This window comes from Acartia tonsa, chromosome 11, assembly GCF_053477335.1.
Source record: "Acartia tonsa isolate MP-2025a chromosome 11, ASM5347733v1, whole genome shotgun sequence".
Lineage (NCBI taxonomy): Eukaryota > Metazoa > Arthropoda > Copepoda > Calanoida > Acartiidae > Acartia > Acartia tonsa.
The window spans coordinates 44541189-44564389 of NC_137270.1; the positions used below are offsets into that span (position 1 = coordinate 44541189).

The 23201-nt window shown below is 31.8% G+C and overlaps 1 protein-coding gene across 1 annotated transcript; it reads right to left on the reverse strand.

Moving 5' to 3' along the window:
• Positions 1–22490, reverse strand: LOC145331305 (uncharacterized). The gene is made up of 5 exons (XM_080175923.1): positions 22283–22490; positions 19126–19234; positions 16071–16113; positions 15055–15107; positions 1–85 (listed from the first exon to the last, which is right to left on the reverse strand). Exons 1-5 carry the CDS (start codon positions 22368–22370, stop codon positions 1–3), a joined length of 378 nt encoding a protein of 125 aa, XP_080032049.1. The 5' UTR covers positions 22371–22490.
• Positions 22491–23201: the final 711 nt, after the last annotated feature.

Sequence of the window (23201 nt, forward strand, 5' to 3'; positions counted from 1 at the left end):
CTATCCATTTATCTTTATTAAAAATGATTCCTGTATGTCTGAAATCTTGAGTTCAGCTGGCTCTTTGTTCAGTTGGAAAAATGCCCTGAAAAATAAAACAATTTAGACATCAAGCTTTTCAACTTGGAGTTTATTTTACTTTAAGGGTTTCATAAAATTGAGTCAGTAGATTTAGCATTTTAAATTGTTAAAAGTGTTCAATTTATTTTTATTCCTTGTAATCACTAGAATGATGAATTTAGTTTAGATAATGGAGAATGCCTTGACAACTTAACACAGTAAGCAAAAAAATTTAAATTTTAGTGCAATTATTTGAGGAATGTAATAGGTAAAACGAACAATACCACAAGGTCTTTTTTAAGGGTCTAAGTCTGAGCTTATGTTGTCAACTATTCCTTACATTCAAAAGAAATTTAAAGTATTTCTAAATTGAAAGTTTATCAATATCCTCAAACTTAAAAGTAGACCAATAAAATACTCCTTTTTATCTTTTGATCCCTTCTGGAAATAACTCCTAACCTTGTTGGTTCTATCCTTATCACCAAACACATACTCAACCTGACCTAACCAAATATTGCGTAAAGTTTTCTATGCTTTCAACTTTTATTCAGAAATTATTGAATACACCTGCTGTAGCATCAAACAAAATTACAAAATAGAAGAAGACACAATATTTGAATGGTATGTATATGTACAACAAAGTTTGAATGAATAAGTAGCAAAACAAAGTCTGGTATTAGTTATTTACTCAGCAAGGACACAAAATTCCAACTGAATGGAATGATTGTTTCATGAAAGACAAGAATTGATATATAAATTTTTGCTTATTATGCTTATCAAAACATCTGATATTTTTTGTATGAATAAGAAGCGAAGCTACTCTATAATTTGATATATCTGTCTGTCCGTATATCCATAAGAAACATTTTGTGGAAACGTGATTTTCTCATATCCTATAAAAGATAGACAGCTGAAATTTTTAGTGAAGATTTCCATGATATATGTCCATCTAATATTTACATTGTTTTGTCTATCTGTATGTTATTTGAGGTGCTAGATTGATTCCTAGATTTTTATGTCTCCACAATTTTCTCAATTCCTTTTCAAGATAGACGGCTAAAATTTTCAGGGATTAATCAATTTACATTCTACATATTTCCACCAAGTTTTATTTAGATTTGTCAATAAAGGGGGGTCTACATTTTTCCATCAAGTTCCACTAAGATTTGTCTATTAACTGCAGTGCTAGATCGATTCCTAGATTTTTAAGTTTTAAAGGTTGCATGATTTTAAAGGTTTCTTGATTTCCCTATTTTATCAAGTTTAATGTTTATTGTATGTTACTGCTCTATATTGAATTTTTTCCTGATATCCCTTCATCATTCTTAAGCTTTGCTACTTATGGATGTTGTCATCCTTGTTTAAATTATATATTTATAAAATCTCTGCAAATATGGAACTAAATCTTTAACCTACATGATTGTTTGTAGGCTAGTAGCTCATTGTGTAAGCTATTAGTTTTAGAAATATTATATTATCTTTAAAACTTCTTAATAATCTTTTAACCATAACATAACAAAAACTATGAAATTGTAAGCTTAAGAAAAGCTACAATCAAAAAATAACAAATAACAGAGACAGTTGGAATGAATCATGGTATAAAACTAATCTTGTCTCTCTCTAAACTTTGTTTTCTACAAAGGGTTTTACAATATCATTACAATATAGATAGCAAGAAATAACAAATAGTCAAAAGGTAAATTTAATAATGATAACTAAAGTAAAAGAAACAGGATGTCAGTCTATCAGTGAGTCTCTCTTTCTAACCATTGAACCAATATGACCTTCACAATACATCCTTTTTATGGAAGCTTCTTTAAGAGAAATTATCCCTTTAAAATAATATCTGCTAGAATAATTCTTTACTTACTTTTTAAAAACTATTCCACTAATACTATGATAAATATTAACCAACCAAACTTAACATTTCCTAAACTACATGTTAAATATATTATTTTACAGAATGAAATTTTTTTTTATAGAAAGCATGTTACCCTATGAACACACAAGAAAGTTGTTAAAATTGATTCGTATATTAAATATTGGAACATAAAATTTCTAGATAGATTGCATAAAAGTTAGTTTGAGTTGAACACTTACTTTTCTGTTTCTTTTTGTCCAAACTTTTTCTTTCAAAAGTCACACAACAAGTATGCAATGTACTAAATAAACTTTTTTTTAAATATGATTTAAAGATTTCTAATACATTATAAAACCAACTAGCGGCTTCACCCCTAGCCTCTAGTTGCTTTTTTTCTGAAGGTTTAGGGGAGAATTTTAAAAATTTAGTTTACATTTTTTAAAGATATTTTCTGTATTTTATAACATTTTATAACTCTTTATAATTTTTTATATTTATTTATATTGATTTATATTATTTAAAACCTTTGAATTTTTTCTTTTTTGTATTGTTTTTAAAATTTCTTTGCCATTAGCCTTTTTGGGGCTTTGCCCTTACAGGAGAAGGAAGGTTTCACAATCTTTTTAAATTTGATAAAACAAAGTTTAAAAGAAGAAAATAATTGAAAATATAAAAAAGTATAAAAAAATATAAATTTTAAAAATATATAAAAACATAAAAAAAAAAATAAGAAAAAAATATGAAAATTTTTTTGGAGGGGGGAAATTTTCATTTTGGGAGGGGGGGTGTCCCACCCCCCAAGAAAATAGCTTAAAACCACCATAGGACCAATAGGTATATACCCTGAGGAGTAGAATTTAATCGGTTCAGTGGTTACTGAGATCTTAAGCTTCAGACGGACCGACAGACAGACATCACTCTACTTTGTATTATAGATATATGAAAATTAAAACCAGATAAAGTTGAAACCTTGTTTTTGCAAATCAAGTTATGTCTTAAAAGTTCAAGATTATACTTTAAAGTTAAAAATTATTTGTTTTTTTTAAAGTTCACATTCATTTAACAAAGAAAAGTACAAAGTAATAGAAAATCCAAATGTATATTTTTTTCCTTTCTCAAAAATATATATTATTCATATGTTATTTCTTGTTAATATTACATGTAGGTGGGTCATAATAATATGAGTATTACAATGAAATATGAAAAATATTATACGTATTGTAGAAATTATTTCCAAATTCAATGCATTGCTTAACCCATTAGTGCCGAGCGCCACTTTTATGGGCCGATCGAGCTGTAAGTTTCAGGGAAGCTTTATAATGGTCAAAACGGAATTCGTATTTTTTTGTTTTGCTCTAGTGGCGTGCACAGGAAAGTTGCAAAAAAAACCCGGTTCGGCTTGGCCATAAATACCAACCAGGCATTAACACCCGTTTTTGGTGCTTTCCCCCAGTTTTAAAACCCGGTTGACCTGTATAAACCCGGTTATTTTGACCAAAAATCGAAAAATGTAATTTTTGAACGCCAAAAGTGAGATGAACACTTTTTAGAACTTTGATACGATCCGTAATTGAAAACTACACAACCTCATGTAATCTAAAGAGCTACAAGTATAATACGAAGCGATTTATTTCAAATTTAGTGTTTCGGCTATAGGTGCCGCCGTTTTCGGGTAAAAAAACCCGTTGCTCGAAATTTTAAAAGACACACACTACAAAAAAAGAACATATAAAATTTGGGTGTTACATATCAGAAAACGAGCATAAAACTATTGGGTGACACCTATAGAGATTACTAGGGTTATTAGGGTGGCTCAAACCCTTACTAATGACGTAAACTGTTATTTTTATTGGTTGAAAAGTTAAAACCGGGTAATAAAAACCGAAACCGAGCCGGGTTTTAAAATTTTCGGGTATTTATGGCCAAGCCGAACCGGGTCATAATAGGGCGTAAAAAAACGATAAAAAAATCATATAAAAAATTATAATTTGAATAAAACGAATTCACAAATAGATGTACTTGTCAATAAACATTAGATTTCACAAAAAAAATCAGCGACTTTACTATAAAAACAAAAAAGTTAGAAGGGGTATTTTGAATTTCCATGATTTTCAAATTGTGTTGAGCTATACCAGCAAACGGAAGTAAGCTAAACTGCCTGCTCCAGGGGGAAATGAAAGTCAGGGTAGTAGAGGGGGGATTCATTCTGAGAATGATGCAATTATGAAGCCGGAAACCGGTTTTTTTCCATTTTTCGGAACCGGGTTTTGATGCCCGGTTCGGCACTAATGGGTTAATTTTAACAAATGCAAAAAAAATATATTTATCATTTTATTTCTTTTTTTAATCTTTTATATAAATTTGGTTTTCATAAAATATGAATTTGTAATGTTTTTATGTTCTATTGTAATTTAACTTCAAATATTTAAGTAAAAACACTGTATCTGAACCCACGCAAACAAGAATGACATCATACAAAACCTGCAGAGCATAGAATTTAAACACAATTATTGGAGAAAAGATTGTCAAAAATTGTTAGACGCCAAAAAGAAGCAAAACAAATCACATAGAAAAAATTCTATTTATAAAGCATATTGATCAAATCAACATCATTCTTTTTTAATTTACAGTGGGAATTGCAGACGGACAAAGAGAAGAGTATTATATAAAAAAAAAGGTTTACTGCTTGGCATAAAAGATCACAAAAATCATGGGTATAACCTTTACTCTTACACAGAAAACATTGTATTCAATACCATCCAATGCAATATATAATTCCAAATTTGTGTTAAGGAAACCTAAGTCATAATGACCCAAAAGGACTAGCCTATTAAATAATCATAAACCTGACCTACATAATATTTAAGAAAATACAGAGATAGTTCAATCGGAAATAAATCAATCTTTTCTTACAAAATCAGATTTTTTTTATTTGGGGGGGGGGGGGCACTTTTTAGCAAGAAACTCTAGGTAGGGTAAAAATTTGTCGTTAATATAGGTTCCTAACATGGATATCACTCATGGTCAGTTATTACATCCAGTTAGATGGGAGGGTTTAGCACTTTATTACAGTACATGAAAATCTGGTGCAACATCCAAGCAATAATAAATCTATTATTCCTGTATTCCATAATAAACCTGACCTAAATTTACTCCTAACATCAAGAAGCTCAAGTTTAAGGGTAATTAGATGCTTTTCACACAATTTTAGATTAGCAGGGACTTTAAGGGATAAGACAATTGATAATAAATCGATGTGCATCCTAAATGATAAGAGATAAAATTACCTTTTGTGTAGATCAAAATAATTGTTGAAAAGTTTGAAGCAACCAATCAAATTAAATAGATTTAAAAGTACCCAAAGTTTTTTTAGCCAACGAATAAGATATCTTGTTTATAAAACTTTGGATACAAGTATAATTTACAGTCTAGTGTCCCCTCCCTACCTGAAGATTAGTTCATTTTACTAAATGAATGATATTATTAATTCTACTACAATGTCAGAGGGATGACAAAGATGGTAAATATATGAGGATTATGTTAGAATCAGTGGCGTCACCAGGAGAGGGGGGAGTGGGGTAGAAAAGGAAAAGAAAGGTCTTCCCAACTCACATGTTAAGGAGGGTATTGACATCCCTCTACACCCCCAAACTACACTCAACAGGTTCGAATATACTTTTTTTCTATTTTGCAGAGGACATTTGGCTCTTTATTACACTAGACCCTAAAGTTTTATAACATCTTTAGGGACTTTTATTAAATTTTGAATGATTGGTTCATTAAGTTGAGTGCCCAACAACAAATTTTAATCTATTGATGGGGTAATTTTGTGTATAATCATTGGGGATGTACATCAATTTATCGCACATTGTCTTATCCCTTCAGATACATGGATTGCTTTACATTAGTCTAAATTTAAAATCACTTTGCCTCTTTATAGGCAGAGGTATTACCCCCACTCTAATTTTGGATTAAAAACCCAAATCCATCAACTTGTTGACACCTGCCCTTGCGTAAAAGCTTCCCTGGAAGGCGTAAAGTATTTTACTTCAAGCAGAGAATCTTGGGATGAAAGTTAAAAGTTTAAAAAGGAAAAATCCTCGAAATTTAAAGTTAACCCACCTCTCAATAATAGTTAATTTTGTTTCTAAAAATGGCCAACCAATTTTTAGGCCGTTTTTGCGATCCTAATTGTCAGACATACATAAGGACACATAAACCCAGCTACATGGATTTTCAGTGGAAAGACATTTGGTATTTGAAGAAAACATTGAACAAGTCTATGTAATTTAGAACAAAACAACAGAGTACCTAGGTTTTTAAAAGCGAAGATTTTCTATAATTAGGGTCGGTCCGTACGTCCATACGTCCGTCCGTGCGGATAGCTTTTTTCGTTAATTTAGGCATGTTAGAATTGTCCTATCGATTTCAAATTTTGCATGGTGATTCCTATAGTAGTTAGGTACGATTTAGAAAGCATAGCAACTCTATAATCATCACAAAAATGTCCGTACGTCAATTTTTAACATGTTGATTTTTTTACTTTTTTAACAACAAAATTTTATGTGATCTAATCATCGGATTGATCTGATTTTTGATATATTGATTCCTGGGACACCAAAGTATAATGTAACGGTTAACGGGGTTATTAAAATTTGGATACCAGTGTAATTTAATGTTCAATGTTTCCCTATGATTGTAAAACACCTTTTGTCATTTGATCATTGTTCTCGGGAAGTAAAAGGTTCGAATCTCGGTTAAAACTGTGGCATAAGTAAATATGTTACAATCTCTTTTTACTAACGGCTACGCCCTTAATGGCCTCTAGGGACACATAAAATTGTTTCTTTTCAATCTATTTTAAAATCAGCTATTAACCAAAAATATTTTATTCGCCGCTAGATGGTGTTGGTTATTTTTTTAGCTAATTGCAAAAATGTCCACAGGGTTACGCGTTTTATTTATTTTATTTTCATCAATTTCTCTGGGCAGGGTGGTGGTAGCCTCCCTCAAAGTAATCCTTACCAGGACCTATGAAATGCTACCCTGTTAAGGAGAACCCAATCTGTTCGGCGGTTAGCGAGATCCTTTGGTACAGACAAACAGACACACAGACAAATGGACAGACAAACATCCTGTTCCTTTATCACAAGGATGATGCACAACATTACTACTTGGAACGGACAAAGGTCGTGTGGGGAACGTATATGGGTAATAAAATGTTCATGTGATAATATGGGAAATTGCCATTTAAAAAGTTTGATTATTATCAAGTAAAAAAAAGTCTGGAGACTTTGGGATTAGTAGAACCAAACTTTTAAATATGTCATCATAGATAAAAATGTGTTCATGCACTGTAACAGCTGATTTTGCTCTCTATTAGGTACTCTCATATTGTATAATATAGGTTTATGAGTTGCACTAATGGTGCTCTCTATGAGGTACTCTCTACACTATAAGAGTTGATATTTTTAAATGTGCCCTGTTCGGTTCTCTCTCAGGTATAGATATCATCTGATAACTGTATTAACAAACTTAAATAAATGTACGATCCAGACAACTACCTTCCCCAGTGGTGGAGACCCTTTTTGTTGCTTTCTGTTGTAAGGACTATTAGCTGATTTCAACGACGCATTATAAAATCACGACAGGGTCCCCACCCTGTTGGCAGAGTTGCCATTGTTTATGCCCCCTCTATTTTCTAACTTTAAAACCTCAATAAAAACATTTTGGTAAAATTTGTATCAATGTATGGATACCCCCATTCTTGTATAAAAAGTAAAATCTTTATTACATGTCTATCTAATATACTCTGAAACACTTTATGATTTTTTATCATATATACTTTTTCATTCTTTACTCATGAGATTTGTACCTTCAATTCAGGCAGCCTTGGCTAGCTAGTTATTGCTGTGCCATTTTAAAATTATTTAGGAGCTTTAAACAAATACAAGAGAAAAGAAGTGGAAATTTTGTTGATTACAAATTTTCCTATACGTAGCCCCTTTTTGGAAGCCCTTACCCCTACAGGGACTAATCCTGCGGTGCCCTAATTCTAAGGGGCTACTCATTACCCCAAATCACCTAACCCAAACTGGCCTAAAGTAATAAGGGGGGAGGGGGTTCTATGCTTAACAAGTCACCTGAGGGAAAACGCCTGTTACTATAATGATAACGCCAACAAAGCTAGGGACTGTTAGACTAATTTATAAGAACCCACTCATTTTTGTTCTATATTAGTGGAAAAATGAATTACCTCTTCTTCAAGGAAAAGAAAATCTAGTTCAGTGTAAGATTCACTTTTATTGCTATTGGGCCATCAGAACCCCCCCCCCCCCTTCACATTCTACAATTTCCCTTTATAAGGGATCTTAATGGATACCACTTTTGCAGATTACAATCAGTTTGGACTCTATTAGAATGTACTACCCAATTAAGATTTAAGTCCTCGAAGATTTAAAGACAATCAGTGATAGAATGTATTTTAAAACTTTGGGACCCCCTTTGGAACAAAGTTCTAGAAATTAAAGACTCAAATCTTTATAAAAAAAACTACATTTTTAATCTACAAATTTGAAAATAAAAGAAAAGTACTAGCGATTTTTCTTTTTATTTTATTGTTTCCATACATATAAAAGGTTACACTCAAATTTGAATATTTTTTTAGTATTCTCATTAGTTTTCCATGAAATAGAAAGATATTTCAAAACTAATTACTTGGGGTTGTAAGGAAACTGTTTCAGTATCTTAGATCGAAAAAGGTCTATTTTGTAAGCATTTTGGCAGACTTATGTCCAAATACATAAAATGTTATGATGGGACATATAAAAAAGTAACAGACTTTAAGGGTTAATTTGTCTATCATCATTGGGAATATATATCAACTTATCGTCCATTGTCTTATCCATTAAGATCCCTGGAATATGGTGATGGGGGGGGGGGTCATAAATGGTCCATTATCAATAAAAGGTAATTTTCCAAATTTAGTTCAGACATAATCTTTTCTTTTCCTAGGTTTCATCCAAAGACAGGGAGAGTCATTCACAGATTCTAATAAATTCAAAATAATGTATTTTTAAAAGCGAAGTTTTTCTATAATTAGGGTCGGTCCGTCAGTACGTCCGTCCGTCCGTAACGGATAGCTTTTTTCGCTAATTTTGGCATGTTAGAATTGTCCTATCAATTTCAAACTTTGCACGATGTTTCCTGTAATAGTTGGGTACGATTTAGTAAGCGTAGAAACTCTATAATCATTACCAGAATGTCCGTACGTCCATTTTTAACATGTTGATTTTTTTTACTTTTTTGAACAACAAATTTTTATGTGATCTAATAATCCGATTGATCTGATTTTTCGTATACTGATTCCTGGGACAACAGAGTACAATATTATAAGCAAAGTAACTCTATAATCAAGCCCTAAAAATGTTAGTATGTCCATAAAAATAATTCTGTATCAAGCAGTTTTTCAACAATTTTGCTTACAATTTTGCTTCGACATTTATACATTTATATTCTGATTATTCAGTTCTGACACTATACAAGTGTTAGTGTCCGTTTGTCCTACCGTTTCAGTGCTTCGCTTTTATGGATGTTGTCATCCTTGTTAAAATTAGATTGATGATTCCTTTAACAGTTAGGTACTAATATGTTTACAGTTTTTGTATGCTTAATTGTTATATAAATCTCTACAAAAATATTGAGCCATCTAACTTTGGAAATCCAGTTTTTGTATGCTTAATTGTTAGATTAATCTCTACAAAAATATTGAGCCATCTAACTTTAGAAATCCGTTATGTAAATTGTATTAGATAATGACAAACAGACAGACAAAAAAGATTAAAACACACATACATAATATGATTAAAATTGATAAGAATTTGCTGAATTACTTTTCCCTATTCATTCTGTATCCATTCACAATTGATATATAAATACTTGGATGTTGCACCATATTTTCATGTACTCTAAAAAAGTGATTTGCACAGCTGGCTAAAATAACGATACCCACAATCCATCACGCGCCATCAGCTCCCCTCCTACTGAATGAACGGACTTAAAAATAAATGAGGTCCATATGAGCAAGCTAAATTGAAGACAAATTTTCCACTCTCAATATATCCACGTAAATACTTTATCCATTTCTGAATCCATTCATAATAATATATGTTATGTAATCATATTTGGATTCTGCTGCCAGAAAATCTTTTCTCGTATTCATTCGAATCCGGTGGATAGGAACCGGTTCTCATCCATACGAAAAAAACTATGTCTAGCATCGTATTACATCCAGCTTTCTACGAATATAGAAATGTACAATCAGTACAACCAGTTTTTTAGCCTGTGCCTTCGGCACCTCTCGGCTAAAAAACTAGTTTTAATCTTATAATTGTACTTTCTATATCCGCGGAAAGCAGCCGTTTATAATACGATGCGAGAAATAACTATTCTCATATTCATTCGAATCTGGTGGATAGGAACCGGTTCTCATCCAAACGAAAAAACTATGTCTAGCATCGTATTACATCCAGCTTTCTACGAATATAGAAATGTACAATCATACGATTAAAACCAGTTTTTTAGCCTGTGCCTTCGGTACCTCGGGGCTAAAAAAACTAGTTTTAATCTTATAATTGTACATTCTATATCCGAGGAAAGTTGTTTATAATACAATGCGAGAAATAACTATTCCATTATAGCTTCGAAACGGTTTACATCCGCTGGATTAAAAACGGTTCTGAGCCATACTGGAAAACCATGTATCACAAACAATATTCTACGAATAATAAAATAAAAATAATAAATTAATTGCTATGTAATTGAACCGGGCATTCGGCCCCTTTCGGGGCTGAAAAAAACTGGAATTAATTCTATAATAGACAAACGAACATTGAAATAAAATTGTATAAAAAAAATTTATTAAAAATCTTAAAATAGTTATGTATTCCATCGTATTACAGACAGCTTTCCGCGGATATTAAAATAAAAAAAATAATTAAAAGGATTAGAACCAGTTTTGTAAGCCCCGAGGGGCTGCAGTCCCGGGCTAACAAATTGTCTGTAATACGAGGCAATACATTATTTTTAGGTATGGCTGCATACCGTTTCTATTTCAGCGGATATTATTTGGTTTCAAAGCCATACATTCTCAGCCAGTTGCTCTATTGAATGATTTTGAAGATCGGTTAGGAATAGAAAAGTTTGAAAGATGTCCTCATATTAACAATGCATACATTCGAATTTTTCAGGGAGGGAATTAAGGGACATTGGACTGTAAATTACACTGGTACCCAAAGTTTTATGTCCACCTAATCATTCATCAAAAACTTTTGTTGACTTTTTTGAATTGGTTCCAATCTAAAAGTGTTAAAACTTTTCAAATAATAGCTGAAATCTATAGAAGGGGTAATTTTGTTTATTATCATTGAGGGTGTCCATCAATTTATCTTGAAGTGTCTTAACTCTTAAATTTGTGCTTCTTGTAATCTATAAAAGGGGTAATGTTGTTTATTATCATTAAGAATGTATATAAATTTAATGTCTTATCACTTTAGATCCCTGCATATTTTCTATTGGAAACAAAGTTATAGGAAAAGGAATAGTTTTCCCTTTACAACTGTTGTTATTCATTCAAAACAGCTGAAAATCCAGTCTAAAAAATAGCATAGTCTAAATAAAGAAGAATAAGTATTTGTGTGTTTTTAAAAGCGAAGCTTTCTATAATTAGGGTCGGTCCGTCAGTCCGGAACGGATAGCTCTTTTTTTAATTTAGGCATGTTAGAGTTGTGATATCTATTTCAAACTTTAAATGGTGATTCCTGTAGTGGAAAGGTGCAGTTTAGAAAGCGTAGCAACTCTATAATCAATAGAAACAGATGAAGGGGACTTTGTACTGTAGATTAAACTTGTAAGTACCCAAAGTTTATAACACAATCAATCATTCATTGGGTAGAAAACTTTAGGTACTTTCATTGAATCTTGGAAGGTTGGTTTTAAACTATCAAAGTTATAACTTTCCCACAAATAATGTTAATCTACAGAAGGGGTAATTTTGTTTGATATCATGTCCATATTTTTGTACTTAAATTCTTAGATTTAACAAATTTGCTTAAATATTAGAGGTGGCTGGTGGGGTGGTAGTAACTTGATAGGACACATTTTATCAAAATGCACAAGGGGTTGGAAAAGGGTCAGATTCACTAAACAACCTTTGTTTTTTTCTAAATTTCAAAGTGTCTGAAAATGGAGCACAGATTCACAAAAATCACTGACAGAAATATTTACAATCAAATATAATTTTTAAGATTGATTTTTGTTGCTAGCTGGATAACCATAAGCACTAAAAATAATTAGGAGTTATTTCCTATACAAGCATTTTGTGAAGAGTTAAACTTTATAATAAACAACAATTTTAATTGGTTGGTTCATTACGTTGAGTGTCCATATATTGTATTAATTTATTGTAACCTACAGAAGGGGTAATTTTGTTAATCTTTATTAGGATTATACATGAATTGTCTTATCCCTGTGAAGAATGTGTATCTCAAGTGTAATCATATTAATTGTACTTTTTAATATTTTTAATAAAAACCTTGTTATTGACTTTGACACACTTACAACAATACTGAAAAAGTTTTGGGACAATTAAGTATCCAAACTTTTTTAGATACTTTCACAAAAGAGCAGAAGACAATAAGTTGATGCTCAGTTTTCCTTTATATTGGTGTGGTTATAAAAATCAATATAGAAAGTCTAGATGTACAATTTCTTGAGTGGGCCAATAGTAATGCAATAGAGGAACAATTTGAACGCATGATTGATAAGAACAGTGGTGTGCAGGTGTTATGGGGTGATACCAAAATGAAACTACTTAGGCCTGCCTCTCTCTTTTTTCACATCCTAATAATTTCACAACCTCCTGGTAAACCACTTTGCACCCTATGGGCTAGAATTTGAAAAGAAAGGGATATTTTTTTTGAAACAGTTAAATTTCTTGAGTAAATTTAACTAATATATAAACAAAATTTCCCTTTTCTATGGGATTGCATCACATGTGACTAAATATGAACAAAAATCTTTGTGAAGATTTAAGTGTTTGACTTTCCATCTAGTGGAAATTATCTATTGCTATGACATACAAAAAAGTTTGAAGCAAGTAACATATGTTCATTGTTGCAAAAAACTTCTTTGAAGAGATCACATGTTATCCTTTGTTTTCCAGCTTGTAACTTTCAGAAAAGAAAAAAAACACATCAATTTAAAAAGTGGAAAGTTTTAGAAATCGACTCCTCAATTGAAAAATGAGTAGATTTTAATAAAAAGGGGCTTTGATTATCTATACTACAAAGTAGAACAATGTCTATTTGTCTGTATTTACCAAAGGATCTTGCTAACCGCTGAACCAATAGGGTTCTCCTTTACATGGTAGCTTCTGAAAGGTTCCAGGAAGGTTTATAACTATTTTCTTGGGGGATGGGACACCCCCAACCCCCCAAAAAAATGGAAGATCCCCCCCCACAAAAAAGGCTTTCTAAAACTAAAATCAAGAGAGTGGAGTTGATTAACCCCCCACCAAAAAAAAAAATTAATTTTTCTTTTAAATCTAAAATACGAAAATAGGTTGAACAAACTTCTTGGGGCAAAACCCTAAGAGGCTAGGGGCAAAGCCGCTAGTATCAAATATATTTTAGTTCATGCTCTTTCTGAAATGAGTTATTTATTGATTATATTTCTATGATGCTAATCATATTTAGATTTTATATACTGAAATAAAACTGACAAAAGTATTTTAATTTGTTCATTACCTAAGTGCTAAATTTAATTCAGACTTGGATGTTTAGTGAATATTTCCCTACAATATAGATATTCAAATTTTGAGTTAAGAATGGTAATAAAAGTATGAATAAGATGTTTAATGAATATGTGCCCTACTAAATCGATATTCAATTAGAAGCGTAACCTTGCATCTGAATTGCCTTTACATTGAAATCTTTGCAACCCTCTCTCCACAGTATCAATCTTTTCCCGCCAAAAATCCTTACAGATTTTCCCGCCATATTTGAATTGTTGTTATAAATTATCCTAGGGAGGGAGGGGACATTGGGCTGTATATTATACTGGTTCTCAAAGATTTATAATAACGTTTTCTTATTTGTTACAACTATGGGGACTGAAATTTGATAAGTTGGTTCATAAAGTTAAGTGTCCAAACGTTACAACCATTAATTGTGATATACAGAAGTGGTTATTTTGTGTATCATTATTGGGGATTTAAATCAATTTTTCCCTGTGTTATTCAGACTTTAAATTAATAAATCTATGCAAATCAATCAAATGTGGAGTTGAGTGTTTATAATTATAAATTTGCTCAATCTGATTTTTTGCCCAGTAAAATCTCATAAACGGTCAAAAAAAATAAAGAAACTGTGTAAACCTTGGCAGGATTTCAGCTATTTAGTACAAAAGTTAGGCAAACAGAAGGGTCAAAAACTTTATCCAACCGACATCAGAGCCCATGTTTTAATGATTTTTCATTAATATTTCAAGAATTGCTATAAAAAACTTCTTGCAAGATTTCTTGAACACTTCTTGCAACTTTATTTGATGGCTGATGGCTGCCGAAAGAGAGACAGAATAAAAAAGAGAAAAAAAAGAGAAAAAGTGTCAGAGAAAATAGGGAGAGAGAAGGAAAAAAAGAGAGAAAAATCGGATGGCTAGAAGAAATAGAAAAAAAATTAATTGCCATTGAAAAAAAGAGGAAAAAATAAACTAAAATGCAAAAGAAATAAAATCATTTAGAGGATAAAAATAAGTTCTCCAAAAAAACAGTTCCGACAACAAAGTCTATTTTTCTTTCCAATGATCTATTGTTGCATCCCCTGATGCTTTCCCTCAAAGTTCCTGTCGAGCATTTAAACCTTATATTTTTAAATAAATTAAAAATAAGGGAGGGGGAGAATTTAGTCACCACTGCGGGGCGTATTCCTGCTATGACTTAGTACCTAATTTAACCTACAAAAAAACAACCCCCCCCCCTCTCTATTTATAATTTATCTAAAAGATTATAACAAGATATTTTGAGAGGTACCTCCCATTGATTTAGAGACAATACCTACTACATTATGGTAACATACCTGACTCCAAATTGTTTCTCATCACTCCATCTTTGTCCTTTATTCCAGGCTCCCTAGATAGACAGATAGATAGATAGATATAAAGATAGATAGATAGATAGATAGATAGATAGATAGATAGATAGATAGATAGATAGATAGATAGATAGATAGATAGATAGATAGATAGATAGATAGATAGATAGATAGATAGATAGATAGATAGATAGATAGATAGATAGATAGATAGATAGATAGATAGATAGATAGATAGATAGATAGATAGATAGATAGATAGATAGATAGATAGATAGATAGATAGATAGATAGATAGATAGATAGATAGATAGATAGATAGATAGATAGATAGATAGATAGATAGATAGATAGATAGATAGATAGATAGATAGATAGATAGATAGATAGATAGATAGATAGATAGATAGATAGATAGATAGATAGATAGATAGATAGATAGATAGATAGATAGATAGATGCATTAAGAGTGTCTGGAAAATTTCAATTGCAACGTCAGCTGTTTGAGTTTCTTATTGTTTTAAAACATGAACTTTTATTTACAAGGACAATTATGTTCATAAGTTAACCAGCAAAAAATCTAAATGTGCTGTTATTAAACTAAATATCTAAAATTTCCATATGAGAATAGTGTTATATGATATCCTATTGTATAAAGTAGTAAGTTTTTTTTTTATTTATCACTTAAGATCTCGTTAACAATTGAATCTGTTCTCCAACACAGGGGAGATTGACATAGATCTTTGGATAGTTTTAGGCCATTTTCCAATAGTGACTGCGTCGCTATAAAAAATGGAGAAAATATTGGATAGTTGTATTAAGGGCTAGACAAACTGTGACCCAGTTAAACCTGAAGGTTGAAGGGATGACATTCATTATTAAAATACATTATGTATACATTTCATGTAATTATGTTTTCATTACTTACGAGGTGCCTATTTCTATTTAATAGGTAAATTGGCAAAGAAAATTTTAATTGATAGGATAAAACATGTTTTTACCTGTCTTGAATCATAGCTGTATAGCGGTTCACCTTCGTCGCCCCTGAAACATAAATTATTTATTGATTGATTAATAGATTAATAGATAGATATGAATGTGAATCTACTTGTATCATTGATGATTTTAGGTCTAACAAAGGCTTTGACACATTTTCATATACCTAACTTGATAAAATATTGAAAGATTAAATTGATATATTACAAATAACACTTTTTTGGACCTATCCCCCTCTGCTGAATTTTCTCAAGACTTAAATATAAATAGGTAGATTGACTGATTTATTTTTGGTAGATATACTTATAGATAGATAGATGAATAATATATTTACTTTATAGATATTTTTGGATTCAACAAAGGCTTTTGACCAACTTCCCTCTGCTAGACTTTCCAGAGACTTGAGAGATAGATGAAAAGATAGAGATAGATAGATTGGTGGATAGTGATAGAGATATAGATAGATTCAGAGATATATTAACGGATAGATTTATAGATAGATTGATGGATAGATTAATAGATTTTTGAAGTGTATAAGAAAAATGAAATGTTGGGCCAATAAAATGAATGAATTATTAAATAAATTTTAATGTTTTCTACAAAACACTTTTTACATTATTTGCATCATAATCTATATTTTCAATAGAGATATTTTTGGATCTAATGAAAGCTTTTGACGCACTCCCCTCTGACAAACTTACTTGATAGATACTTACTTGTAGATATAAATTTAGACTAATATATGAAAAATAAAAATTTAAATGTTGTGCCAATGAAAAGAATGAATTAATAAATAATTTTTGATATTTTCTACTAAACACTTATAAAATTTTCATAAATAGGTAAGTGAATGAAAAAAGATAAATTCTTTATCTCGCCATTAGAACAAAATTTCATTATCTAAATTTTTTGCATCTTTTAAGTTAGGTTAAGTTGGGTTATTTTAGATTCATGAGATTGGCGCTCGGTTGAAGCGTCCTGAAAGGGCTTTAACAAGTTTTTTTTAAATAATGATGGGGGTAAGGGATGTTTAGACCACTAGTAATATACGTAATACTTTCTGAATTTATAAGTGCTTATTTTCAAAAATGAAAATTTATTGTTTTTTTTTATTTTGCAAAAACACAAATCTACTTCAAACATAAAATATTATTATTTTGCTCTCTGCAGCGTAGCTACTCTGTTATGTAATACTTAATTTGTCTGTCCGTCTGTCTTCCTTATATAAAAGTAACATGATCTAAGTCTGTGTCTGTATGTATTGAAGGATCTCTGTAACCGCTGAACCGATATGGTTCTCCGTTACAGTGTAGCTCCTCATAGGTCCTGAGAATATAAATATTAAAACTATATCGGGGGGGGGAGGTTACTTTTTATTATGAAACTAAATATATGGAGGGGGTTGAATTCAACCACCTACCAACTCAAGTGCCCCTAGAGGCCTTTAGGGGCGTAGCTTCTAGTACTAAATAGAAATAAATAGATTGGTATATAATATCTTTAATCAATATGCATCAATGTTAGGGATGTTAAGACAATTGGTTTACATTCGCAATGATGATAATCATAAATGCTCCTTTTGAATTCAATTATTAGTAGAAAAAATTTGACAATTAATCAAAGTTTAATAAAATTCCAGAGAATATGCTTATAAAACTTTGGGGACTAGTATAACAATTTACAGTCCACTGTCCCCTCCCTCATTGATCAATCAAGTACAATATTGTTTAGACTTACAAATCAATGTTCTGCTTATTAAGTTCTGACACTTTACAAGAGTTATTGTTCGCTTTTCCTTCTCCTCATTTGAGAGCTTTGCTTATATGGATGTTATCATCCTTGTTATTGGTAAAAATACGGTGAGTGAAGTGGCCTTTTTTTCAAATAAAAGTTGATAGATAGATAGATAAAATGAGAGTTATAATTGTAGACAAAAAGAGTTAGATAGATAGTTATGGTTTTGGTAAGAAGGGATAGATAACAAAAAAAGATAAAGATAGATAAACAGTTGTAAGGTTATATATGATAGATTGATATTTTAATAAAATATAAATAAGGATAGATCAAAAGCTTGTTATGTAGTTAAATAGATGATATAATAGATAGATTGATTTATAATTTATAGAATGTGGATTGAATATGCGTACATAGTTGCAAAAAGATTAAAATCTAATTAAATATTTAATGGAAAAGATCATTATTCATAAAAATAAATCTAATGTCCAGCTGTGATGAAGATATGTTTTTTGGAGATATCAACACTTAAGTGGTGCCAAAAGCAAGGTGACCAAACATTTTAGATAATTTTTCCCTACCTGTAACATTGAACAGGGTTGACAACTTTTTCTGGGTGTGGAGGTGTGATATATTGATAGAACAAAGCAGGGTGGCCAACTTCATATCAAAGCTAGGTGACCAAATTTTAAAATAGTTTTCCCCTACCTGTAACATTGAACAGGGTTGACAACTTTTTCTGGGTGTGGAGGTGTGATATATTAATGCATCAAAGCAGGGTGGCTAACTTAATTTCAAAGCTAGGTGACCAAATTTTTAAATAATTTTCCACTACCTGTACCATTTAACAGGGTTGACATCTTTTTACTGGTTTGGCGGAGTATTATATCATGTTAACAAAGCAGGGTTACCAATTCAAAACAGGGTGACCAAATATTTAAAACAATTATCCCCTACCTGTACCATAGAACAAGGTTGACAACTTCTTCTGGATGTGGCGGGGTGATATCACATGGCAGTAAAGCAGGGTTACCAATTCAAAATAGGGTGAACAAATACTTTAAACAATTATCCCCTACCTGTACCATAGAACCAGGTTGACAACTTCTTCTGGATGTGGCGGGGTGATATCACATGGTAGCAAAGCAGGGTGGCCAGCTTTATATCAAAGCTAGGTGGCCAAATTTTCAAATAATTTTCCCCTACCTGTACCATACCGGGTTGACAAAACAAGGTGACCAAACATTTAAAATAATTTCCCCCTACCTGTACCATACTGGGTTGACAAAACAAGGTGACCAAACATTTAAAATAATTTCCCCCTACCTGTACCATAGAACCAGGTTGACAACTTCCTCAGGATGAGGCGGGGTGATATCACATGGCAGCAAAGCAGGGTGGCCAACTACTCCTTTTACGTATGTTGTTTCAAGTGCTGAAATAACAGAAAACATTAAAATTTCAAACTATCTCAAAATAAGGGAGAAATTGAACTGAAAAGTGGAAAATAATAGGTAGTACATCCTGTTTATTGGCCAATGGACATATGTATTGTACACATATAAACTTCCAGAATGTTAAAAATGAACAACTTTGATTTTAAGTGTGTCTTTATATCTCTTATAGTTTATGAGATACTAGGGGGACTTACACACATAGCCTTATTTTAGAGTAGTTTTGCTACAAAATTTCACCTTTTAATAAAAAACTGCAAAGTGAAATAATCCTAAACAATTTACAATTTTATATTGTATTCCAGCTGTTGCTAATAATAGCAGTATGTGCAATAATTTAATATTTTCACAAAACTGAAAAAATTTTGAGTGGTGAAGCTACTCTATAAGTGACTGTTTCTGTCCTTCTGTCTGTCTGTTTGTATTGATAAAGATAGGTAATTTACTTTTCTAAACTCCCCCATCACTTCTATTTTCCTAATTTCTCCTTCCCTTCATTTCACTTTACTTCCCCTTCTCTTCCAACTTTCTTCCATTTATATTCTTCTTCTCGTCCCCTTCATTCCCTGACTTCCCCTTCCTTTCCTCTTCCCTTCATTATATTTCCTTTTCCTCTTCCATTCTATATCCCATCACTTCCCCATCTTTACTCCTTCCCTTCCTCTTCTTCATTCTCTTTTCTTCTTTTTCTCCCTCTAACTTCCTCTTTCTTTTCCCAACATATTTCCTCTTTTCTATTTTCCTTTCCCATCCTTTTACCTTCCCTTCGTTTCCCCATCCCTTTTGTCTTTTGTTTGTTTTCTTCCCCCTCACTAAATTATTTAAACTTTTCCCAAAAAAAAGATGAAAATTTCTCCAAAGTTTTGAAAAACGTCAATCTATAGTCCAATGTCCCCTCCCTCCCTGGTTACCCAATAAAAACAACACACAGAAAACACACAGCCTTTTACTTAAAAATTAGCTGTATTTATGAAAAACTTTATTCATAAATGCATTCTCAGCTATTATCATCTTTTATTTATTAGTTGCAAAATTATGGATACATAGGGGGGGGGGGAGTAGACATAGGGATGTTTATTAAACTGGTCCCCAATAGTTTTATAATATCGTTTTCTTATTCCTTGGCTTAACAACTTTGGGAACTTTTTTCGAATTTTTGTTGGTTGGTTTATTCAAATGTTTCAACCATTAATTGTACATAAAGGGTTAATTTTGTGTATCATAATTGGGTATGAACATCATTTTATCTGTCATTGTCTTTTCTTATAGATCCTTTGGATACATAGATGAGAAAATGGAGGATTTAATAACTTTGATATACAGAAGGGATATTTTTGCTTATCATCATTGGGGATGCACATCATGCAATCCTTGCTGTGAGAGGAGTTAGCATCCCTATCCCCCCTGCAAACAGCCTACGATGATCCTTTTACAAAAGTAACAGGATCTGTGTCTGTCTGTACCGAAGGATCTCATTAACTCCTCAACTGATATGGTTCTCCTTTACAATGTAGCTTCTCGTTCTTTGTATCTTTCCTTTAAAGTTCTGTAGAGGCACCAACTACATCAGCCGACGGTGATATAATATAAAGAATTTTATTTAGAAAAACGATATATTATTACTTGGATATTGCACTAGAAATTTATCTACTCTAATAAAATGATACTTGTAGCTGACTAAAAAAAACGATACCCCCATCCACCCCCTTAAAACCCAACCCCTCCCCTGCTACTGGATAAAAGAACTGACCAACAAATGATGTTCATGTTAGCCACCTGAATTGACGATAATTTTTGCCCTGTCATAATATCCACGTATATTCTACATCCATTTTTAAAGAATAATATTTAGAAGGATACTTTTATGATCTAATAAACGGACAATATCTAGGTTATTTTAATTTAAGTTGACTGGGATGGGTAAATGGACAATAAAATGATTTTTCTCCCAAAGATTATGTAGGAAGCTACTTTTTAAAAGTTTAAGTTTAACCTTTAATTAAATTTTATTTTTTTTATAAAAAAATTGGAGGGGGGTATGGAGTTCAGAGCCGATTTCTGAAGAGGGAGGTGGTAACCTCCCCAATAATATTAATAACCCTTCCCTTGACATATAAGATACTGAAATTTAAAGAAGATCCATGTCGGTCCTGCGGTTAGACACACATACATATATACATACAGACGGACATCCTGTTACTTTAGTATAAGGATAAACAAATTTTGCTCCAAATCTCTTGCAGGTAAATTAGTTTAAAATCTATAAATCTCCAAATTTTTTTTTTGGGGGGGGGAGCGGGAGAGTTACTGATTAATACTTATATAGGATTTCCACATAAACTGTACTATTGCCTATTAAATGTCTCTAAAAGTTACAATTTCAAACAGACGCGACTTCAATGGATTTATTAGTACTTGGATGTAGCACCAGATTTTCATGTATTCTAATGAAGGGATATTCACTTCTGGCTAAAATAACGACCCCCCCCCCCCTTTACTCAATCCCCTCCCCTCCTAATAGAGGAACGAACTGACTCATAAATGAGGCCCATATTAGTAACCTATATTGATGACAACTTTCCCCTGTCATAATATCCGCGTATATCTTTTATCCATTCCTACTCCATATATAAGCTTTTATTATTTTAGCTCTTCTATAACTAGAGTATATAATTGCTTTAGTTTCTTATTGCTGCGCTTCTCATCCCCATAATTGTCCTTCTTAAATACACAATTAGAACTTTTAGACAAAGTTTCTGCAATCAAATCATTGATTTATGGCTCTGTGTTCATATTTTCAATCCTATTATATGAAGTAGTAGGGTTTTTCTAGTCTGTTTCAGGTAAGCTTCACATAGGTCCTGTGATGGTTTTAGGCCATTGACATTCTATTAACAGATTTTGTTCTTAAGAAGGTTTTACGCTATCTATCTAACTCTTCTAATACAGAGCTGCTAAATGCTAGGGGCGTAGTCGCTAGACATTAAATAAGGAAAAAATTCAATTTTAAAACAATAGGACAATTCTACCTGAAGCTGTAGTGGTCTGAAGTCTGAGATGGCTGCTCCGGTCAACGTAGCAAACAAGGAAAAGCCAGACCACGGCCGGAAACTTCATTTTCCTAAACTTTTTTTTAGATTTTCACAATTTTTTTTTCACTTACATCAATTATTTATATTATATTAGGTAAATCTATAACTTTTTATTCTCTTAATTTTTCACATTTTTGACATTTTCAGTTCTGAAAAAGAAAAATAATTTAGTACAAGGTAAAAAAAAAAGATGATAATCCTGTAAAATAAAGTAGTAAGGATTTTTTTGTCTGAAGCTTAAGATCTCAACAACCTCTGAACCTATTGTGTTCACTATTCTAGTAAAGCTTCATAAGTATGGGTATGGTTTTAGGCTATTTTTCTTCCCTCCCATGTCCCTTCAAATATAGAGAACCTTGATGCTAGGGGTACAGCCGCTGTTATACATAAAAAGGAGGTTGTTAAGTAACAATTAATAAAAGGACATGCTATATTTGAATAGCTTGATTAGATTATACATATTATTAGAATATGCTCCATAGGGTTAGAGCCTCCCACAGGGGTTTAAAACAAGAGTTTTTAAAGTAAAAGAGAGACTTATGTGGTTAAGAACCGGTTCTCATCCATACGAAAAAACTATGTCTAGCTTCGTATTATATCCAGCTTTCTACTAATATAATAATATACAATCAAACGATTAAAACCAGTTTTTTTTAAGCTGGTGCCTTCGGCATCCCGAGGCTAAAAAAACTGGTTTTAATCTCATAATTTTACATTCTATATCCGCTAAAAGCTGTTTATAATACGATGCGAGAAATAACTATTTCTTAGTGTTTGAAACGAAATACAAAAGAATTACTAAGGTAGACAGTCAGGCAGACGTACGGACAAATCCATATTATAATGTATCTGTGCT

Coding starts and splice junctions, on each gene's coding strand:
- LOC145331305 (XM_080175923.1), bottom strand. CDS start 22,370: ATGAAGTTTCCGGCCGTGGTCTGGCTTTTCCTTGTTTGCTACGTTGAC. Junction 19,235..22,282: donor TCAGACCACTACAGCTTCAG/GTAGAATTGTCC, acceptor CTGTTATTTCAG/CACTTGAAACAACATACGTA. Junction 86..15,054: donor GAGAAACAATTTGGAGTCAG/GTATGTTACCAT, acceptor TTTATTTTTCAG/GGCATTTTTCCAACTGAACA.